This window comes from Penicillium verhagenii (genome assembly GCF_028828195.1).
Source record: "Penicillium verhagenii strain IBT 33310 chromosome Unknown utg000008l_segment0_segment0, whole genome shotgun sequence".
Taxonomy (NCBI): domain Eukaryota; kingdom Fungi; phylum Ascomycota; class Eurotiomycetes; order Eurotiales; family Aspergillaceae; genus Penicillium; species Penicillium verhagenii.
Genome location: NW_026643172.1, coordinates 405,504 through 422,975, shown reverse-complemented (window position 1 = coordinate 422,975; position 17,472 = coordinate 405,504). Strand labels below are relative to the sequence as shown.

At 49.4% G+C, this 17,472-nt stretch overlaps 6 protein-coding genes across 6 annotated transcripts; 2 read left to right on the top strand and 4 right to left on the bottom strand.

The window, feature by feature from the left end:
• Positions 1-645: 645 nt before the first annotated feature.
• N7466_008135 (U6 snRNA-associated Sm-like protein LSm1) lies at positions 646-1,452 on the top strand (the record flags this gene model as incomplete). The annotated part of the gene is made up of 4 exons (XM_057167524.1): positions 646-877; positions 958-1,026; positions 1,092-1,207; positions 1,279-1,452. The coding sequence occupies 4 exons, from the start codon at positions 646-648 to the stop codon at positions 1,450-1,452; spliced, it is 591 nt and encodes a 196-aa protein (XP_057018155.1).
• A 732-nt stretch (positions 1,453-2,184) lies between these two features.
• On the top strand, positions 2,185-6,345 carry N7466_008134 (mRNA-binding protein RRP12; the record flags this gene model as incomplete). The annotated part of the gene is made up of 4 exons (XM_057167523.1): positions 2,185-2,247; positions 2,299-4,209; positions 4,278-6,013; positions 6,333-6,345. 4 exons carry the CDS (start codon positions 2,185-2,187, stop codon positions 6,343-6,345), a joined length of 3,723 nt encoding a protein of 1,240 aa, XP_057018154.1.
• A 973-nt stretch (positions 6,346-7,318) lies between these two features.
• Positions 7,319-11,956, bottom strand: N7466_008133 (uncharacterized protein; the record flags this gene model as incomplete). Its single annotated transcript, XM_057167522.1, has 4 exons — positions 7,319-8,215; positions 8,280-8,908; positions 8,967-9,287; positions 9,352-11,956. 4 exons carry the CDS (start codon positions 11,954-11,956, stop codon positions 7,319-7,321), a joined length of 4,452 nt encoding a protein of 1,483 aa, XP_057018153.1.
• A 1,807-nt stretch (positions 11,957-13,763) lies between these two features.
• Positions 13,764-14,743, bottom strand: N7466_008132 (uncharacterized protein; the record flags this gene model as incomplete). Its single annotated transcript, XM_057167521.1, has 2 exons — positions 13,764-14,273; positions 14,336-14,743. 2 exons carry the CDS (start codon positions 14,741-14,743, stop codon positions 13,764-13,766), a joined length of 918 nt encoding a protein of 305 aa, XP_057018152.1.
• A 107-nt stretch (positions 14,744-14,850) lies between these two features.
• Positions 14,851-15,054, bottom strand: N7466_008131 (uncharacterized protein; the record flags this gene model as incomplete). The annotated part of the gene is made up of 1 exon (XM_057167520.1): positions 14,851-15,054. The coding sequence occupies one exon, from the start codon at positions 15,052-15,054 to the stop codon at positions 14,851-14,853; it is 204 nt and encodes a 67-aa protein (XP_057018151.1).
• A 1,420-nt stretch (positions 15,055-16,474) lies between these two features.
• On the bottom strand, positions 16,475-16,678 carry N7466_008130 (uncharacterized protein; the record flags this gene model as incomplete). The annotated part of the gene is made up of 1 exon (XM_057167519.1): positions 16,475-16,678. One exon carries the CDS (start codon positions 16,676-16,678, stop codon positions 16,475-16,477), a length of 204 nt encoding a protein of 67 aa, XP_057018150.1.
• Positions 16,679-17,472: the final 794 nt, after the last annotated feature.

Sequence of the window (17,472 nt, the reverse complement as noted above, 5' to 3'; positions counted from 1 at the left end):
ATCGATTTGTGTCTTGTCTTCAACCATCTGGACCACACGGGGAATTTTGTCTTGACTTTGCGTTCAATTTTGCCTGATTTTTTTTTGTTGCGAATATTCCCCCTCTTTGCTTTGTTTCTTTGCTGTACAGCTGGAATGGATTTACGCAGTTAGCTTCATATGTCACTTTGCGTGTATTGGCATATCTGCTGTCTGAGTCAGTGATAAAAATGATAGCTTCGTTTGCGTGTTGCTGGTAGGGTTGCTGTTTGAAGCTGAATCCCGATAGAGAATCTTTGGATAAAGTACATATGTCAGTCAGTGAAAGCCTACACCTTTTCCAAAATGAAAAGGCCCCTTGAAGACAGATAAAAAGTGAAGTGGATCAAGCGAAAAGAAGGTGAGTGGGATCTTATAGATCTCATCGGTGACCGAGCAAACAAGACAAACATTCTCTTGCCCGCATCGAACCTGGAGAACTTCATGACCGCGACTTGAAGCTGCTTCCTCAATTCCGCAGATCCAGCCTCTCTAGAGTGAGAGTATTTGACTTGAAGTTGCAAACCTGAAATAAAAAGATCCCACTTCCCTTGAGTCGAGCCTTCTCCGATACCGAACTCCGACCTTCCACTTTCTCACCCCCACCACTCTCATCCAACCCACGACATGGAGCGCTTATCGCTAAACGACAGCCCTGCCAATGCGCAGCGGAATCCTCAACAACAGCAACAGCAACAGCCTCAGCAGCAGCAGCAGCAGCAGCAGCAGCAGCAGCAGCAACAGCAATTTCAACAACAGAATGCCCTTGGCCCGGCCGGTCAAATGCCTACCTCCGGCCCCCCGCAACTTCCGCCACAGATGTTCACTACCGCCGCACAGCTGCTAGACCTGACAGATAGTAGGTGGATCAAATGAGAAAAAGGATTCCAAGTCAATGCGATGACAATTGCTGATCTCTTTTGTTCATCCACTCAACAGAGAAGCTTGTGCTCGTTCTACGCGATGGAAGAAAACTAGTCGGTGTGTTGCGAAGCTGGGATCAATTCGGTATGGATACCTCTGTGCAATATCAATGAACCATATCTCATCCATGCCATTTGGCATTCCTACAGCGAACCTGGTCCTCCAAGACACTGTCGAAAAAATCTACGCCGGAAAAGTTTATGCTGATGTCCCGCGCGGAATCTTCCTCGTGCGTGGTGAGAACGTGTTGCTGTTGGGTGAAGTGGTATGTACCATCGCTGCATTGTCGCGTGTCATGGCGTCCTTGGCTAACGCGGCGCTTTCAATTGTCTACAGGATCTTGACCGCGAAGACGACCTTCCCACTACAGTAACGAAGGCTCCTTTCGAGGAGGTGTTCGAGCTCAAGAAGCAGGAGGATAGCAAACGCAAGGCTGGTGATAAGAAACGATACACCGAGTTGTCAGCTCTAGGATTCGAGCCTGAGCACAGTGGTGAGATCTTATTCTAGATCTTTTTTCTCACTATTCTTGCAGATTGGCGTCACAACGTCCTTCCCCAGCGCCAATGGGAGGCCATAATGCCAAGACAGTACCCATCGTAATGGATATGAGGATAAAGAGGCTTCCTGTCTATGGTCATGTTCTTGGAGATGTCTACCAGAACCCATGATGAACTGTACGTTCCCAAGAATGAATGGCAGATGAGGGAATCAGTACTGGGTCGTGATGGAAAATTGGCCAACAGCATGCTTTTCTTTTTATCTTCTTTTTTTTATATCAGTTCTGACCGATAAGAAGTCGTGGACCATGGCATGATACCCGAGATCAAAATCTCATGATATGCTACGGACAATCATCACTAGTCTTACTCATTTGAAGCATTCTTGTCCTTTGCTTCACATACCACGGTGAATGGTACCGATTGTCATTGTCACCCGAATTCGGGTTCGAATTTTTCTTTTCCTTATTGTGTTTGACATTTCAAAAAAAAAAAGAAAACGAATTGACGGGAATTAACGAATACAATAAATACAATAAAGAAAAAGAAAGGGAACATATTCTTGTGGTTTTCCAACTTGTAAAGCTGATGGTCCATCTTTTAGTGGGTTCATAGTAGATTATGCTTATCGATAAAGATGCCAAGACTCGCTGTACCTTTTTTTTCACGATTTTCTCCATCACCGCTAGAACTGTCTTCCCCCGCACAGCTTTTCCCTTGTCCTCTCTCGTTCAAAGTCACCATGGCGACTCTGGCGGAGAAGCTCGAGAAGATCAAGTCTCCCAAGCTGCAGAATCAGCACCACGTAAGTACCCCGACCCATCCCGCATCGATTCAAAACTGATCCATCTTTTAGACTGCCGTGGTGCTCTCTGCAGTGGAGGATACTCTTCGCGATCAAAAAGCCGATTTCTCCCCTACCGCGTACTTTGCGGCCCTCCTTGCCTTGCTTTCCCAGTCGCTTTCGGCTGAGCAAGGTATCGTCAACAAGGATTTGGCAACTTCCGTCGTCTACCTGCTCGATATCACCACCGAATATGTCCCTGCCCCCATCCTCCGTTCCAAATTCTCCCAGATCCTCACTGGTCTCGCGCCTGCATTGTCACTTCCTGAGGTTGAAGCCCCGCTTCTGCGACCCTCAATTGGAAGTCTTGAGTCGTTGCTGGTCGCCCAAGATGCCGCTGCATGGAACCTTCCGCACACCGCGATCGGTCCTCGTCGGGCCACGGCCGGTCTGCTGAGTCTGTCCGTTGACCACCGTCCCAAGGTGCGCAAGCGCGCCCAGGAGGCTCTGATTAAGGTTCTCAAGAACCCCCCGCCAAGCCCCTCTTTGGATCACCCGGCTGCAGACATGTGCGCCGAGTCGGCCATGAAGACTCTGGGCGACGCCATCACAGCTGCGACCAAGCAGAAGAAGAACCGCCAAGATGCACAGGCTCGGGAGAACCACGAGCCTATGATTATCCACTCCTTGCAGTTGGTCAAGACCATTGCTTCGGCATCGGGTGGCTGGCCCAGCAAGAAGATCGAGGCTCTCTGTGAGTTGCTGATGAACGCTTCTCGCTCCATGAACGAGTACATCACTATGGGTGCGTTCGAAGTTTTCGAAGTCATTTTCGAGGGTATGGCGGATGAGTTCTCCTCCTCGAAGCTTCCCCGTCTTTTGGACGCCATTTCCGAACTTAAGCCCGCACAGAACGACTCACAGCTCCTCCCGCCCTGGATCGCTGTCCTGTCGCGTGGTTACGATGTGTCTGCTCAGATTGAGCCCGAGGAGACATTTGCTAAGCTCCCCGAACTTTTCCAGATGATCGCTGGTTTCTTGGCGTCTCCCTCCCACAACATTCGCGTCTCGGCATCTGAATGTCTGATCTCGTTCCTGCACAACTGCATCCCCAACAGTGTCATCATCGAGCCTTCAATTTATGATGAGAAGTCTCTTGAGAAGTTGGCCCGCGCTGCTGCTGATTTGCTGTCTGTGAAGTACCAGGCTGCTTGGATCGAAGTCTTCAACGTCTGCTCCGCTCTGTTCGATTGCTACAAGTGGCGATCCAGCCCATTTTTGGTTGATATCGTCTCGACCATCGGCGAGTTGCGTAGCAATGAGTCTTTCCACGGTAAGAAGGAAGCCGACGCCGTCCTCGGAAGTGCCATCGAGGCCATGGGCCCCGCTGCCGTTCTCGAGATTTTGCCATTGAACATCATCGAGCAAAAGAACGGCCAGCCTGGTCGCGTTTGGATGCTGCCCATTCTCCGTGACAGCGTGACAAACACCAACCTGGGACATTTCCGTTCCGAGTTTGGACCCCTCAGTGAGGCACTTTACCAGAAGATGGTAGACTTCCAATCCCTGGAGAAGCCCGTTGAGGCAAAGATCTTCGAGACTCTTGTCCAGCAGACTTGGGGTATTCTCCCCGGATACTGTGAGCTCCCGCTCGATGTTGTAGAGTCCTTTGACCAGAGCTTCGCCGAGCTGCTGGCAAATGTCCTTTACAAGCAGACCGATCTGCGTGTCGAGATTTGCCGCGCTCTGCAGAACTTGGTTGAGTCAAACCAGGCTATTCTGTCCATCGAGGCTGAGCAGGAAGACCTGATTCTGCAGCGCCGTATCACCAAGGCTGCCGCTACCAAGAACATCGCCCATTTGGCTGGCTTTGCTAGCAACTTCCTCGCTGTGCTGTTCAACGTTTACAGCCAGACCCTTCCCCACCACCGCGGTTTCATTCTGCAGTGCATCAATGCCTACTTGAGCATCACTCCCGAGAACGTAAGTTTTAAAAATTAAAATTTTGCCTCCGATGCATTATGCTTGACGTGCTTGCTAATGTTTAACAGGAACTTAACGAGACTTTCGCTCGGGTGACCACAGCGCTCGAGGAGTCATTGGTTACGGAGCAGAACAACCCTACTAAGCAGGATCCTTCCAACAAGATGCCCCCGACCTCGCACACCTTGATCGACCTGGTCATTGCTATGTCTATCTACCTTCCCCGTTCCAGCTTCTCCGGTCTCTTTGCTATGGCCGCCGCTATCCTGAACGGATCTTCTCCCAACCCCGATCAGCAGCTCATCAAGAAGGCCTACAAGCTGATTCCCCGACTTGGCTCGACTGAGACTGGCAGCGCTGCTTTGCAGGAGCGTAGCGGTGAATTGCAGGCTCTGATGCTTGGTACAATCGATAAGACTCCGGCCTCTGGTCGTCGAGACCGTATGCTCGCTATTCACGAGCTGATCACCCACCTTCCCACTTCCGAACTCCACTTCATTCCCGCTATCCTGTCCGAGGTGGTCCTGGGATGTAAGGAGAGCAACGAGAAGGCCCGCACAGCCGCCTTTGATCTTTTGATCCACCTTGCCCGCCGCACTAGCGACGACGAGCGCAACCCCGCTGGCACTGTGATCCGCAACTCTCTGGTCTCCCATATGCCCGATGATGCCCCCGATGCTCCCGCCAACATTGAGGAGTTCTTCACCATGGTGTCTGCCGGTTTGGCCGGTTCTTCCCCTCACATGGTTGCTGCTTCCGTCACAGCCCTCTCCCGCCTGTTTTTCGAATTCCAGACTAAGCTCCGCGCCGAGGTCCTCTCTGACCTCGTCCAAACCGTTGAGCTCTTCCTCACCAGCAACAACCGTGAGATTGTCCGCTCCGTCCTTGGCTTCGTCAAGGTCGCCGTTGTCGTTCTCCCCGACGATGCCCTGCGTCCCCGCCTTGCCACTCTAGTGCCCAACCTCATGGCTTGGAACAAGGAGCACAAGGGTCGCCTCCGCAGCAAGGTCAAGGGTATCATCGACCGCCTTGTACGCCGCTTTGGTGCCCCACTGATGGAGAACTTGGTCGGTGAAGACGACCGCAAGCTTGTCGTGAACATCCGCAAGCAGCGTGAGCGCAACAAGCGCAAGAAGAAGGAAGGTGCCGAGGGCTCCGACGACGAAGGTGACGATGACAAGGCTGCCGAACAGCAACAATCCGGTGGCAACGCCTTCGACAAGGCGGTTTACGGATCCGACTTCTCCGATGACTCAGATGACGGCGACGACGGCTCAGACGTCGAAGTCGATGAGAACACCCGTATCAAGGGCAAGAAGGACAGATCCCACCAGAATGCCCAGTACATCCGCGAGACATCTCCTGAAGATAACCCGCTTGATCTGCTCGCTCCTGATGCCCTGGCCAACATTTCCACCACAAAGCCTAACCTCCGTTTCCTGAACACCGGTCCCGGCTCTAAGCGCAAGCACGCTGCCAAGTTCGATCCGAACGGCAAGCTGATTCTGGGCGACGATGATGCCGACGCTGATGTCGAGATGTCTGGTGACGCCCCCGCTGCTGGTGGTGTCAATGCCTACCTAGCGGCCGTTAGCGGTCCGGATGCCGTCCGTCGTGGCCAGAAGGGTAAGGTCAAGATGGGACAGGCCAAGCGCCGTGGCGGTGACGCTATGGATCTCGACGAGGATGAGGAGGCCGCTTTGAACGAGGATATGCGTAACAAGGGCCCGAACACTGGTCGTCGCGGTCTTGGTGCGCCCAAGTCCCCCGGTGCCCCCGGTGGAGGCCGGATCGAGAAGAACCGGTCTTCCAGCTGGGGTGGCCGTGGAGGAGGCGGTGATCGTGGTCGCGGCTTCAGCCGTGGCGGCGGCGGTGATCGCGGTCGTGGCGGCTTCGGTCGTGGCGGCGGTGGTGATCGTGGTCGCGGCGGATTTAGCCGTGGCGGTGGTGGTGGTGACCGTGGTGGTCGCGGTGGCTTTGGTCGCGGCGGCGGCGGTGGTGGCCGCGGAGGTGGCTTCAGCCGCGGCGGTGGTGATCGCGGTGGTCGTGGTCGTGGAGGTGGAGGTGGTGGTGATCGTGGCCGCGGCAGACGTTAAAGTGACTCCAAGTCACTGAACTGTTAGTCCCCACGCCTAGTATATTCATTGTTTAAGGGTGTTGTTTTTGAAGACGTTCCTTCTAATACCCCTCGATGGCGATTCCAATTCCGTTTACAGGGGTTTGACTCGGTCTCATTGGTCTTCATGGTTCGCTGGATTTGTCCTTTTTTTTTTGTTTCTGTCATGATTCTGTTACGAGCAAAAAGTTTGTTAAGGCATTGCACATAGAAATGGAATGTTATACTCGATTATTGTTTCTTGATGTCTCTCCTTGAATCATAATCCATAGTGAGGACTCTTTGGTGCCGTTTGGTCGTCGAAACTTGACAACACTATTTTGACATATGTAGATCAATTTGTACAGCTAGAGTTGCTGAGCTCCGATTGGGCACCCTCTCTGCGCGTTGCTCATACTAACCAGTCGCGGCGTCATTTTTAGCCTAAAGTAGCGCTGGGTCGTGGTTGATGAGCTATGATTGGACGTTATCCCTGCGCGTTGCCTATTAAGGGCCATATCAGAGTCGCTGAGTCGTGGGGTCAATAGTAAGTTATTGCCATTTTCGCCGCTGTGCCACTGAGTTGTCGATTCTTGGCCCGACCATGCATGCAGTCAGTGCTGATGCGGTATACCCTACAGTTCCTATTCTAATTTCTGACTTTTGACGACACTCACAGCTTGGACTTGATCTTTGGTGAGAGTATAGATGGGTAACTGGGAGCAATCTTTGAATCCCTAAGAGTACATTCCAAACCTAGTAGGAACTACTAGGAAGGCATTTGAGTACCTACTAGTAGGTAAAACTATTAGAATATCCATCCATGACACATCCCCTCCTTCTGAGCCAGGAGGTCGAGCTAGTCTCCATAAATACTAGTATATAAACATGTTGATCACCCGAGCCTCTTCTAACTATGACCTGTCTACTATATCTTCCTAAGTGGAGCCCACCTGGGCACTGAATATAAAGCGATAAAGACATCAGCTATCACAAAAACGATTCCCTCGTTTCTCACCCAGCAACCGTAGCCGTCTCCCGCACTTCCATCTTCTTGGGAACCCGGAACAACCAGTAGAGGAAGACTGCACCGAAAATGTTAAAGACAATATATACCCACATGATTCCAAAGTCCATCCATACATCATCCGGATTTGTCGAAGTTCCCGCAAGGAACTTATTCGTCTCGGAGATACGACAAAACGAACAATTGGTAGTTGCGGAAGGGTTTTCCACATACCCTCCAGTTGCATGGATGAAGTTTGCCAAGTATTCACCGCAGGTCGTGTTTGGGCGCGGATCAAAATGAAGAAATTCCTGCTTCGAACACATGACATTGGCACCTCCAACACTTGCAGATAGCATGCCAGATATCAGGTAATGGAACGGAGAGATGCGGTACATGAAAATCCAAAAATGCGGAAAGCTACCCGGACCAGCCAGTACTCCACAGAATGAGATGGTCAAGGAGAAACAGAAGTTGGCGATGTTTCCCGCTGTTTGGGCGGTTTCTACCGCTGCAATTGCAAGATGCGCAAATGTGCTTGAGAATAGCACAAAGGTAAGAACGAAAAGCCAGACGAGAGCGCCTTTCTCGTGTACCGTATTTGTAGCCTCGGCATTTCGATAAAGACCAATAGGGTAGTACCAGGTCACGTACAGCAAAACCGAGCAAATGAAGGACCAGGGGATCTCGACAAGGATGTTAGCGAGCATGAATGATGCCCACGAGTATGTCTTTGCTGGTCGCTCGCGAGCCTCGTAGAGTGCTCTTTGGGTAACAAACTGTGGCATTATTTGCTGGGAAAGGAGATTGAATGTTGTAGCAAGCATAAAAAGGCCAAGCATTTGATTCTGTAGCCCTTGTTGAGTGTTTGATGCTTTGTAAAAAGAAAATCCGATAAAAAGGCCCTAGATCGAAGAAATATTTTAGTTCGGATTATACAGAAAAAAAAAAGGAAATAGATGGATGTACTGTAGCGACGACAAGGCCAAGTTTAGAGATGATATAGCTTGGAGTTCGCCAATATTGCTGAAAAATGCGAGCCAAAGTCTCATACAGTTGAACCGGAAATGAAGCTGCAAACTCCGCGTAAGAGTGCTGGTCTTGAGCCGGTACCACTGGCTGCTGAGACTTCTTTGTCTTCCACTTCTCAAGCTGGGCTCGCACTTCTTTCAGCTCTGGTGAATGCCGCCAAACCGCAGGCCAATCAATATATGAGTGAGAGCCGGGCGCTGCGCCAATGACCTCTAACATGTATTCGGCAGGATTGGAGTCTTTCTGACAAGAACGGCCACCATTTTTCTTGAAATAGTCCAATAATGTCGATGCCGAAGGTCCCATTGGCCCAAAGTAAACAGTTCTTCCGCCCTGGTCTAAGAGAAGGAGCCGATCGAATTGCTGGAGGAGTATCGCAGAAGGCTGGTGAATAGTGCAGAGAATTGCCTGGCCATTGGCCTTTAGCTTTTGAAGCAACATCAAAATTGACCATGATGTCTGAGAATCTAGACCGGACGTTGGTTCGTCCAGGAACAACAGCAGGTCTGGTTTGGCAGCAAGCTCAACGCCAATAGTAAGCCTTTTTCTCTGCTCAACATTCAACCCTGTCGGCATAGTCAGCAAGTTTGCATTGGTTCTCTGGCTCATACTCAATCTACATACCTTCTCCAGGAACTCCCACCACCGCGTCTGCGTATTCTTCCATTTCCAGAAGATGAATGACCTCTTCGACGTATTTCAGCTTTTCGGGGCGAGAGATGTGTCTAGGCTGGCGGAGATTCGCACTAAAGGACAAAGCCTCTCGGATGGTGGATGTTTCGAGATGCAAGTCTAGCTGCTGGGCGTATCCAGTTTTTCGCTGGAAGGAGCTGTCTCTCTGTTGACCATCGACAAGAATTTGCCCACTGATGACACCTACAGTTCTTCGGCTAGCCAAAACATCCAATAACGTGGTCTTCCCGGCTCCCGAAACTCCCATTAGAGCTAGATAGAGATCACAAGTTAGACCATTGGCTAGAGATTATCAATCTCGAAAACTTGGCCTTACCTGTCAGGGTACCCGGCTGCACCCAGCCATCAACATGATCCAATATCCGCCGGTTCTCATTCTTGATCCTGAGGTCGTAACAGACATCTTGCCACTGAAATATTGCCGTCTGCTTCACTATGCCAGATAAAATTTCTCTCGGGCCAGTCATTGTAGTCTCGCCGAAGGGAGATTTCTCGTTGCCTTGTTCAGTATCATCTGCAAAGGTCCGACCATCTTTGGGGGCCTTTCCTCGAGGGAAAATAATAACCTCTCCTTTAGACTTCTTCTCGGGAATCAGATCTGTTGCCAAAACATATGTAAACGTGAAAAATGCCCAGAAGCCCAACAAAATCCCGATGTTTCTCCACTTGTGAGAATGGCGCATTTCAAACGATTCTTCGATGTAGGTATCACCATTCACCCAGGATTCACCAGCAACAGACCCGACCACTGAGCAAACACGTGTTGCTAAACTCCCATCGTAGCCACTCCCTGAGGGTACAAAGCTAGAACAGGGGTAGTTGCGGCCATGAAACTCGTTTATGATCAGAGCCTCCAGTCCATAGGCAATAGGGTCAAGGTAGTTGATCCAACGTGCCCAACCGTGCATGTATGATGGGGGGATAGCAAATCCTGCGTATATGACAAGAGCCAGAACGAAGATGGTGACCGGTGCAAGAGCCTGAGTCAAGGTGCGACTGAATGCGGCAATGGAGCGAAACAAACTTGACATTGCCAACACCATTATGAAGGAGGTGAGTAAGAAGAAGAAAAACGCACCAGCGTTTCTGTTTAGACCTGTCATAAAATACATAACAGTGTTAAAACAGATGAGGTTCACGATCTTTATAGGTAGATCTGTGAGCATTGAGGCGAGTGCCTCGGCAGAAGGATGGTAAAGTGCATATCGACCATGCTTTTCGATGCATGAACGTTGAGAATACAATGTTAAAACCTCAAGCTGGCTGCTAAATGCATTTATAATAATGGCAAAGAATAACAGAGAGCCTCGAGAGTAAAAGGAAGACGTAGTCATGGGGAGGTTGTAGTAGATGCTGCTGACGATTAGGACAACAGCGATATTACTGACCACAGAAGCGATCAACAAGACCGGATCTGCAATGACGCGCTTGTAGCCTCGCCAGAAGCAAAGCTTGATCTGCTGCCAGTATGAAAGAGTATATGGAGATCTTTGGCGTTGACACCTTGCTTGCTGAAGAGAGCGGGATTTTTGAAATCCATCAAAGTCCGGGCCACGGATAGGGTGGTCATGGCTGTATTGATCAATCTCTACAAGAAGCCTCTGTCTCTCTTGACTTGACATCCAGCGCATTTCAAATTCTTCGGGGGTTCGTGGAGTCTGGTTTTCAAACCCATGTCTATCGCGACGCTCGGCCGGGCTGGTCATTGATGTCAAGAAGTCCGGCGTTGTTTGACGACTGGGGCACTCGAATCCCATCTTCTCAAAGTATTCACGAGCCTCCTCCGCTGGGCCAAAAAAGATTTGCCGACCCTGGTACAAGACGAGAACCTTATCAAATAGGTCATAGGCAGCCTGTGGAGCCTGGTAGATGGCTACTGCAGCGGCAGTCTGCAACAAATCGGCGCCGAGTCGAAGAGTCTTGCAAAACTCAATAGCATTGGCACTGTCCAGTCCACGAGTGCTGTTGTCCCAGCACTGAAGAGGAGAGCCACTCAAAGCAGCTTCGGCAATGCTCACGCGTTTCCTCTCGCCTCCACTTACTCCTCGGACATAATCATCGCCCACTTTGGTATTCACGGTGTGTCGGATACCGAAAACCGCCATAAGCACATCACGAAAGGTTTCTGCATATACTCGGCGATCGACACCACCAGGAAGATTTCTTGGGGCTCTTGCCATGGCAGCAAACTCCAGGGTTTGCCCGACAGTCAACACGGGGATATGTACATCTTGTTCAGCTGTGTAAATTGCTTCACCTCTAAACCTAGAATGCATGTCTCTGAAACTAATCCCCCGGTAGTTGAACTCGGAGCCATCGCCAATGGTGAGACCATGAATCTCACCAGCAATTGTCTTCAGCAAGGTGGTGCATCCAGAGCCCGGAGGTCCAAGAGTCACGAGAAGTTCCCCAGGGCGGACCAGCGCATCGATTTGATGAAGGATTTGAACGTGTTGGCGTCGATTTCCGATGTAATATGTGGCCAAATCAATCAGCCCAAATAGAAGATCGCCCACAGAACTTTGAGAGTTGAATGCAGTAGCGAAGCCGGAGACCTTCAAGTTTTTGAGCGCCAACCCTGTTTTGCGTCGCAAATAAAGACTTTCGTCGCGAGTCAATTCCAAAAGTGCCCTAATCCATTTCTCGGGCCGAAAGAAATCAGAATTGGGATTCAATTCGGGGTCTTCGGTGTTGAAAGGGTTAGAAGAATCTTCTGAATGGTGAGAATGTTGACTGAATTGTCTGGCTAGCTGTTTGATATCCACGAGATTCTGCAGAGCCGTTTCGGTCCCAAATCGGTCTTTGTTGAGTTGGTGGGCTGCTCGATCTTCGGCAGATTGGATAGAATCATGGAGATCTGGAGTAGATCCTTCAAGGGTTCTCAAATGACAGTCAGACGAGGGCCTGGTGTTGGATGCCATGGTGTCTCCACGTGAACCCCTCGAGTATAAGATGAGCGAGTGATGAGTTGGAGTATAAGTTAGATGGATAGGATGAAAGAACGGGCTGAAACGAATGTGGAAGTGAAAAGGTGCGAATAGGGAAGGAACCTCTCGAAGCCACCGCAGTAAAATAAAAAAATAAAAAGGCAAGAGCAGTACCTACTAGTAGTACCAGTAATAGTAGATAGATCGATCAGGCTAGAACCATCACATGTGTATGACAGGGTCAGGAGAGTAAATAAATTCTTAAACATTCGGAGGTTGAATTGAACTGATTATGATGCCGTGTTTCGTATGATACTTTCCGATCTTTACACTTCTGACACTCGCAATTCCAACGTTACGCATGAAGTTTATTGTATTAATTTACCCGACTTTGGAAATTCTGGTCTTGGATATTTCTCTCGATATCTATTTGCTCATTTTGTTCCCATGACAGGGCTGGTACTTCCACCGGTTGCACACATGTGCAGGTGTGGATCTTCACGAGGACCAAAGTGATACTAGATATTAGACATGCAATGCTCTCTCAAGTCGGCTCGCCTATAAAAGGATCTGTCCAAATTTTCAAGTATAGAATCCATAAGCAAGGTACAGCAAGTGATATATTCAAGACTGGTCAAGGAAAATGACATTCTCGTGATGCTTTGAGACTTCTAAGTCGCCGCTTAACTACTAACGCTGCGTCACTGGCTTACAATTACGTTAGTTAACTAGTTAGTTAGCTAGTTAGTTAGTTGGGTTATAGTTACTATAGTGAACTATGTTAAATACTAGTTAAAACAGTAAGATAGTTGGCTTACTCAGCCGGCTTGTTTACTGCCATACAATCAGCCATTCCACCCTGGTGTGTTTTATGTATATGTCTCTTTCTCCTTTATCCTGCAAATGTATTCCGTGTGACTACTCAAAAATAGATCTTACATTTCCAACCCTATATGCCTGTGTAGCAATCATTCAAGAACCATTCAAACAAGATCAGGGCTGCAGCGGCAGTTGATATCTAAATGCCGGTAATAGTGGATGCCCTTTTCCTAATTCGTCATAGTGGGTATAGCCACAGATGCAGAACAACTCTATTCCACATACATCAGGCTTTATGTAAAATGTACTTGATTCCCCCAAGGTACATGGTACTTTATAATCTTTCAAGGTTAAAACGAGATCTAAGCCAACTGCAGTACGTAAACATCAAATTCAAATGTTTATTTGGAATAAGAGATTCGATAAACAATCGGGTATCAAATTCACGCTTGTGAACGCATACATACACATCTTCCCATGTCAACCAGATCAAATCAAAAACTCCTTCATACAAGTACACCAGCCCAGTGCAAAGCATCAATACTAGTAATCATATCAAGTGGACTCAAGGTGGCCTTAAGGTTAAGACAAAATCAATGGGGCCATGCTGCCACTCCAAAACGCCGCAATCCCATTCCAATTCCAATGGAAACATAAAAAGTAAATCCTCCAAACCCAAACTCCGTGTTGAGAAAAAAAAATTGACAAAAGTGTATAAATCATAGCCCTCTCCCGTAGGAGATAACAGCAAATATAAGCAGGTGAAGGGGTGTCGGTTCAGTTGCATTCGGTAAGGGTCATTCCGCGTACTCCTCTGCACCATAGCATGGTTCATCATAGAACTTTGCTTGGCCAAAGGAAAGTTTGTTTTGTTTTGAGGGGGAATATTTTTGAAGTTTTGCTTTTCTATGGGGAAAGGTCCAAGGTCAGGACCCTGTCACCCAGAATGTCATGGATCTTCTCCACCATGTGGGGCAAATTGTTATGGCGAAGGTCGGGATTTACCCAACCACGTCCGCCACCATTTACAAACTCCCAGAACGGCAGCACGGCCATCGTCGTTTCTCTCTGTTCCATCTGGGTTGCCCATGACCATAGCGAAAACCCAGAATGCGGCAGCTGTCCAGGCGAACAGAAGGATAGCGATGCTGAAGAAGGGGGAGAGGGTCAAGACAACTATTGACATGCCAACTGAGTATAAGATGCTGGAATCGACGACCGGAATTGGTTCTTCGCTGTCGGGGTCGGAGTGGATCCATTGGGTAGAGGAAGAGCGGGTGGAGGTAGGTGATGGCATGAAGACGAGCCGTTCATGGATGTGGAGGACTGGGGAGAGGAGATCGCATAGTTGGGTTCGGAAGGAAGTCTTGCGGAGGTATGGGGAGAGAGAACAGAGACGCAGAGGCGAGATGAGGATGGCAAAGATAATTGCAAAGAAGGTGTATATGCAGGCGGCAAAGGAGAAGAGTGGAACCGGGACGGAGAGCCGGAACTATATACATTAGTTAGCACGAGGGATGGATCTATCACAAAATGACCATAGGGTCCACATACCAGCATAAGAAGCGCATCCTGACCAGCATCAGGTGTAGCCTCGGGAACCCCTCCTCTCTTGGGGCCACGAGTGTTCTCGCCCGACATCAATGACGGCTGCCAACTCCCCGGGGAGCGTGCCTCCTTGTTTGAGCCGTTGGTGACGGTGACAGGCTTCACGCCCTCGTCCCCAACTTTGGAGGCCCGCCGTGATGTTTCCAAAGAATGGGAGTGTGATCCCCGCGGGATAGAGTTGCGAGGGCTCACGTCGTGGGCCATCCAATCGGAGGAGCGCAGCGGGCTTGAAGGTGAGGGTTTGGGGTGCTCCGAGGCTGCTGAACGGATCAAGGGAGAAGGAGTTGTGATAGAGGCGGCGGGGCCCTGAGCCTGGTGGTAGGCAGGGCTATATGACATCTCCGGCGGCGACATGATTGAGCCGGATAGCAAGAGACAAGAGGACCGAAAGTCGTACAGGCGCAACAGCGGGCTAAGGTGTGCAAGGCTCACGGCATGATCTCCCCAAGGGCGTCATCCACTCACGCGTACGGGTAGGTGGCCATGTATCCCATTCGGTGAGAGGGCAAGGGCGGAAAGAGAGACTTATAGGACGGAGGAGCAGCGGAGGGACCAGGGAGAGCCATGGCAGCGGAGGAAACTGGTGCTGTTTGCAGTCGCGCTTCGCCAAGCCGCCCAGATGCCGAGCCCTTGGCATTTGGGAAAAAGGGTTGAGGCTGCATCATTATTGATTTGGTTGCCAGGCGTGTTATTTTCGTTTAAAATGTCTCGCAGTCTGCATGTTTCCATTCCCATTCTCGTCAAATTTAAGAGTGTTTTTTTTTTTGGACATCTTCGTTTTCTTTTTTTTTTTTTTTTCACTTCTCTCTTTTAGAGAAGCTTCATAGTCGTAATCTCATTGTCGTAGGTTGGACAAGCCTCTGTGCCACGGTGTTGCACTAGGATATTTTACCAATCGCCAAGATGCCAAGGCGCACTTTGGATGACCAGCACATATAACCGACTGTGATTGGTCCAATCGTGTGTGATCCGCAGCTGCGGCGACTTGGCGTTGGACTCAATTTGGTCATTTTGGTTATTTTCGGTAACGCAATACAACGTTGGTACCATTGGTACCCTTGGTTTACTTCAATGGTAAAATACAACACCATTTAACTACTATCGAGTCCGCAGTAACATTGTATCCGCACAGTATCCACCAGGAATTCCTTCTCCGGCAAATAACATCTTCTAACATTTGAAGGTTATTTTAAAGTATTAAAGTATTGAATTGCAACCTGATCCAATGGTTTTTGGCCCTTGTGGTATGGCTCATAACATACAAACTTCTCCTTGTCATGCGTTTTCCACACCGAAAAAACAACACGGGGCTCTGCCCAGCATGCCCAGACGCCGAGAGATTGGCATCCTTTTGACTTCGGAGAAAAGAAGAAAAACTCTTTCACTGAGTACATTGGCATTCTTCCGGTCTCTCAGCTTTCAATAATTATTAGGTAAATGGTCCGCTCAATAACTAGCCTTAGAGTCAATGATACAGGAACTTGGGGGGGCAGATCTAAACATTTGAAGGGTCTGCAGGATTCCGATTTCGCCGCACAAACTCACTCCTGCGTGGGAGAATTAAACATGAACATTGACAAGCAGAAGCAACAGTACCTATAGTTTAACTATTTTATACATTCGCATTACTAGCATGTACTAGTAAGGGGGAAAAACACCCCTCGTCTAAGCGAGTCTTGGATTTCCATCGTACACATCACTCACTGGAAGGTCTCGACTTCTTGACTTCTTGGCTTTCCCCTCAGCTAGCCCGTGTTCCCCTCACCTCCAAGTCACCTCCGTTGCTCGGTGACTTCATTTTGTGGTCCCTGGTGCCCTTCCAAGCACCTTTGTTGTCTTGGTATTGACCCTGAATCCCTCGGCATCACTCACACAGCCAAAATTGCTTGAAAACCAGTTCACAAAGAGAAAGAAAGAAATTGATCTGGGCGCTCTTGGCCTTGTCTTTGAATTGTACGAGGCTTTCGTGGCCTCTCTTAGTTATTATAGGTGAGGAAACTCCGTAGTGCCGTAGAGCCAGTAGTGCATCATTGTCGTTGTCACCTCGGGAAAAGACGTGCTTATCAACCCCGCGGCCAAGCCACTTCATCTCGGCTGAGACGGCCCAGCCGCCTGCATCGTTCGGGCTCTCCCCTTTTTGCGCTTTCCTGCGCTTTCACGCGCCCCGTTTCTCATGTGGCGGGCTTGGGGAGCTGCCACGTTTGCTGCTAATTGGTAGACCTGATCGCTCACGGTCCATCGGTTGGCTGGCGTTGCAAGCCCGCAATTACGGAGCGGTAGATTGGTCATATTGAATGTGCCTTTCTTCTCCCGTTGGCGCTGCAGATCACTTGGGAATTATTTTCCCAGGCCTCCAGGGTTGCAGTGTTTAGATTCAGCTGTACACACATTATATACATGTAATGTGTCTTCCCCCCTCGTGGGCATCCCGACCGCCATGTTGGCTGTGGGTTGTCAGCCAATCAGCAGATTGACTGGAATTACCAGTAGTTTGCCAATTGCAAGACAAGGTTCAGGCTGGTCAGATTTATTCCAAGGTAACCTCATTTACTCTAGTATATACTCGACGAGACAATAATAATCCCCCAGGTAGTATGGAGTATATACATGAGCCCCTTGAAACCGTATGATCGGAAATATGTACCACATGAAACGAACCAATGGCACTGGGTCAAAGCGATCTGCATATCTCATCCTTGAAAAGTACTCCGATTGTAAATGGAAGTGGAGACAAGCTACCAGTTGACTAGTACATGAATCTACTGTGAAGTTGCCGTCAATATCACATCAAAGGTCAAAAGTCAAATGCATTGCATTGCAATCAAATGTGAGGTCTCTCTTCTTCCCTCCAGGACTCTTTCTATACATACATGCCGATCCAAGTTTGCCAGACTGCATGCTTCGGAGCCCTACAGGAGATCCCCTTGCCGCGCATGCACTGAGCAGATCATGGCCCCCTGCTTCCTGTCAGACATAGTACAAGAGATAATCTATTAAGAGAACATTGGGGGCCAGCGCTGGCATGTACTTTCCCGAAGCTGACTGTCGCATCAATGGATTGATCCTGGAGGCCCGAAAAAGCA